We start from the raw sequence: 4,664 nt of genomic DNA, 5'->3' as shown, positions 1-4,664 counted from the left end.
TGTGTGTGTGTGTGTGTGTGTGTGTGTGTGTGTGTGTGTGTGTGTGTGTGTGTGTGTGTGTGTGTGTGTGTGTTCTGTTGATGACTGAAATCATTCTGTGGGATTAGTGGCCACATGACGACACTGGGCTGGGCTCCCAGAGAGCCTTTCACTTTGGCTCGACTTGCAGAAAGCTTGTATCAGTGCTTGCCGTAGAGCCGGTACACTGAGTGCTAGAGCTTCCCCACCCCACCAACTTCATTTTGAGCGGATCTGTAAATGAAGAGGGCAGCGGACAGGCCGGGAGCTCGTTTGCGATGGCKCAGGACATCTCGAGTTTAAGTGGAGAGGACTACTTGGAGGGGAAGTCGCCCTGTTGCTCAGACTCGGAGGCTGTGAGTCAGGGCGACAGAGACTATGATGACATCTTGGAGCTCAATCAGTTTGATGGACTGCCTTACTCCTCTAGGTTTTACAAGCTGCTGGAAGAAAGGAAAGAGCTGCCAGTGTGGAGGGCTAAGGGTGAATTTATGGACTCTTTGGCCAAAGGGCAGTTTGTGGCTGTCAACGGTTTTGCTAAAACTGGAAGGAGCTCTCAAGTGAGTAGATTTCAGGATTTTCGATGATGAGGCGAGATCAAATCCAAACCCTTTATTCCCACTCTCACTTTTTTTTTTCTGACACAGATTCCTCAGTGGTGTGCTGAGTTCTGCCTGTCAGTCCAGTTCCAGCATGGTATGGTCGTGTGCACTCAGATTCATCCACAGCAGGCAGTGGATCTCGCCCTAAAAGTGGCCGATGAGATGGACGTCAACATTGGCCATGAAGTCGGGTACACCATCCCTTTAGAAACATGCTGCTCTGATGACACTATCCTCAGGTACGCCACAAACATCAACTTATAGCCTGAGTTTCTCCGACTCTTTCTCACCTCTTGCAACAATGCATGGCGGTGAGACACTTCTAAATCGCCCCCCACTAATTCTCAAGAGAACAGGGAACAAAAGAACCGAGGGGCTCTTTTCAGTGGCTCCATCACAGCTGCCCGGCTCCCTGACGACCCATATGTCACACTCGCCATGCGGGGTCCCTCATAAGTTAGTTGGGGAACAAAGAAGCTCAGCAAATTGAGGGGAGGGAGACGTTATCAGCAGGCAGCCCACAAAATAAGCAAAAAGGCAGCAATTTCAAAATCTAATTAAAAGAAATTATAGTTTAAGCTGAAATGAACTTTCATTAAGATTCTACTCTAGTCAAGTCAACTTTATTTGTGTAGCACTTTTAAAACAACTGTTGTTGATCAAAGTGCTTCACAAATTGTGAAGCACTTTGACCAACAAAATGTAAATGCTCAATACAATTATTAAGCCTTACATTTTGTACTTTTTCATGTAAAGATTTGAACGTGTATTCAATGTTTTATTTATGTACTTGGCTTGTTACCAGTTATAATTTAGAGAATAAATGTTTCAACATACTATAATCTTTTTTTTATTCTGTTGAATTGGCATCATATATTTGTTTGAACTTTATGTTTGGAATCTTGTAATAGTCGAAGCAAAGTTAATCTCATATTGATTTGATTTGATTTATTTATTTAACAGGAAAAGATTACTAAAAATCAAGCCTGACTCAGCATAATTGCTGTTTTACAGCAGGTTCCTGTTCTGCAGCACATACAGTAAAACACTCAGAAATACAGCATCACAATCACATCATTATACACCATAGACACAAAGACAAACAAGCATACCAACTATTAAATATTATATAATACTAATACTAATTATTAATAATGATACAATATTAAAAGTTTCAACACTGAGCCTCATTCTGATCATTCAGTAAACTAGGGTACACTATGTTCTGGTCAAATTTTCTGCACAGGGTTTATAATTACATACAGCATTTAGTTTTGCATATCTTTTACGGTCTACTTATGGTGAAGCAGGGCCCCCAAAACAGATCTTGCTTAGGGCCCCCAAATGTCTAGGGCCGGCCCTGTTCACAAATAATAAAACGACAAAATGGAATGCAAGATCATAAGAAAACTAAAAACAAATGTGAAAAAGTCAACTCTGTTGCGGAATTAAAGGCTTTTTGAAAACAAACGTGTTTTAAGATGAGATTTAAAAACACCAAGCCTKTTTGATGTGAAGGGGCAGCTGGTTCCACAGTTAGGAGCCACAACTGAAAAGGCCCAATCACCAGTTCATCCAGAGACTTATAGATCATTAATAAAACTTTAGATTAATTCTAAAATAAACAAGGAGCCAATGAAGGGAAGCTGGCAGTGGGGAACTTCCATGTGGAAGTTCAGCCTAAAGACACGTCCCAGGGGCGTTTCTGGTCCCAAAAGGCGTTTCTGGTCCCCACCTGTCGTTTTGCTCCTCAGCATGGCTGCCTAAAAACGCTGCAGGATTTCTCAAACATGCATGAATGAGTTAAAGCAAGGCTTTGGCCATGTTTTTTTTATGAGAGTATAACATTATAACACGATATAAAACTCAAAAAAAGTTGATTTTACATGATATTGCCACTTTAAAATGTAAAAATGATTTTACTTTAGAAAAAGCTTCTGTTTAAAAAGGAGGTTTTTACTACAGAGTCTAGGGTATCAACTCTTTTTTTTTTGTAAGCTCATTTTCTGTCTCGTGTCTATATTTCAAATGATTTCTAATATCATTCAAGGTATTGCACGGATGACGTGCTCCTGAAGGAGATGATGTCAGACCCTTTGCTCATGCGCTACGGCGTGGTGGTGGTGGATCAGGCCCACCAGAGGACCGTAGCCACCGATGTGCTCCTGGGTTTGTTGAAGGGCATTGCCCTGCAGAGGCCCGAGCTCCACTTGGTCCTTCTATCAGCTRTCAAACCAAGCCCCAGGCAGCTGGCGCTCTTCACCGGGTCCCCGCTGCCGGTGATCCACCTGGAGGCCCCCGGCRTTGGGGAGGTGGTGCACAGCAGCACGGGCGACAACTACTTCTGCTCTGCTCTCCAACTCGTGCTGGAGATCCACCGGTCTGAGGAGCAGGGGGATGTGGTCGTGTTTCTGGTTACAACGCAGGTAAAGAGCAACACTGAGCCACCCAGGAAATCTAATTTAAAAAAAAACAGAGTCCCGTCAGAGGTTCATTCGTTATTTATCCCCCATCCAGGAAATAGACCTGGCCTATGACATCCTGTGTCACGAGGGCCGCAGCGCTATGTCTGATCGGGGTGAGCTGCTGCCGATCGCCGTGCACCCTGGTCAGCCTGGGACTTTACCCGTTTTAGGGGAGGAGGAGGAGGCCCACCGGACACGAAGAGTGTTTCTCACATGCAGCCCTAACGAGGATTTCTTCTGGGCTGTTAACTCAATAAACTTTGTTGTTGATGCTGGACTGGAGAGAAGACATGTACGTTTGTTCATATTTATTTAGAAGGAGTTCTGCAATATCTTGTGTGAATGACTCTCAGCTTCTACCACACTAAAGTTTAGGCTCAGTATCTTGCAAAGGTTGACCTTCTGTAGCAACAACTTTGAAGTGAGATGACTCCAAATGTTAATCAGCCGTAGATGTGCAGCCATTATTTACTCTCTCAAAGTTTCATCGAAATCTATCCAGTGGTTGAAAATATATTTTGCTAACAGACACAGCATTCTTCTGCCAATTATAACTTTTTGTGTTTCTTTTAACTTATTTCTGGTATTTTCCATTTTTATGCATCTTTCAGCTGGTTTCTGCTAATTTCAGCTGCTTTTTTCTTCTTTTAGCTACTCTTTGCTAATTAGAATTTTTTTCAGCTAAGTTCTTTTTGTGATAATTTCAGCTTTCAGTTTCAGCTACTACTTTTTAAAGCTATTTAGGTTAGTTTTAGCTTTTTAGCTCACAACTCTTTCAGCATTAAGCATTCACACTGCATTTTTTTTGCAGGAAATGCTAATTCTCTAGGTACAGTATTTATTAGTATTATATTGTTGTGAACTATAGCTGAGTTTATTCTGATTGTTTGCCACATTTTATGTTTTTAGCATAAAATATGTCGTTGAGTGCCTGTTTTAGACCTCTGTGTACAAATGAAGTGAAGTCCTTGTGAATATTTTGCAGATTTATAACCCCAGGATCAGAACAAACTCAGTCATCATCCAGCCAATCAGCACAGGTCAGAGCGAGTGCCGCAAACAGCTAACRGGTCCAACAGGTGAGGGAGGTTCTAACCGTTACCAAACGTTTCAGATTTAAATCACCTTCTGGATGTTTGTTCATCTCAAAGTGATTTTCCTGTCCTGTAGGCAAGTGTTTTTGTCTGTACCCAAAGGAGAGGCAGCTGCCTGCTGAGATCCGCCCTCGTATCGTGGAGTCTGACATCACCTCCACCGTGCTCTTCCTCAAAAGGATGGAGATTGCCGGACTGGGTCACTGTGACTTTATTGACAGGCCAGGTGAGATTTGCATAAGAAACAGACAATTTTTCGCAGCAGGTAAGCTGCACAATGATTTTCGGTTTAATCTGTTTGTTCCCTTTTGGCTCAGCAGACAGGAACTTTTTTTTTCTGTTATTATCTGAAGGCGGTGAGCCGTGCTTCAGCTGAACCGACAGCTCTTGTTCTGTGAGCATCATTTCAGAGCTGACCTCCTTCCGTGTGCTTTTGTTCCTGTGGATTTATACACCCCCACTCTCTCTCTCTCTCTCTCTCTCTC

At 42.8% G+C, this 4,664-nt stretch overlaps 1 protein-coding gene across 1 annotated transcript in view; it reads left to right on the top strand.

The window, feature by feature from the left end:
- Positions 1-44: 44 nt before the first annotated feature.
- The window catches only part of dhx32b (DEAH (Asp-Glu-Ala-His) box polypeptide 32b), an 11,935-nt gene continuing 7,315 nt past the window's right edge, over positions 45-4,664 (top strand). Inside the window, exons 1-6 of the mRNA XM_014001913.1 lie at positions 45-578; positions 666-859; positions 2,671-3,046; positions 3,138-3,377; positions 4,071-4,164; positions 4,256-4,405. Coding sequence (XP_013857367.1) covers positions 297-578; positions 666-859; positions 2,671-3,046; positions 3,138-3,377; positions 4,071-4,164; positions 4,256-4,405 — 1,336 coding nt within the window. The 5' untranslated portion in view covers positions 45-296. The remainder of the gene's footprint in view (positions 579-665; positions 860-2,670; positions 3,047-3,137; positions 3,378-4,070; positions 4,165-4,255; positions 4,406-4,664) is intronic.

The sequence above is a fragment of the Austrofundulus limnaeus genome, unplaced genomic scaffold, assembly GCF_001266775.1.
Source record: "Austrofundulus limnaeus strain Quisiro unplaced genomic scaffold, Austrofundulus_limnaeus-1.0 Scaffold0, whole genome shotgun sequence".
NCBI classification, from domain to species: Eukaryota; Metazoa; Chordata; class Actinopteri; order Cyprinodontiformes; family Rivulidae; genus Austrofundulus; species Austrofundulus limnaeus.
This window is presented reverse-complemented; position numbering and strand designations above follow the sequence as displayed.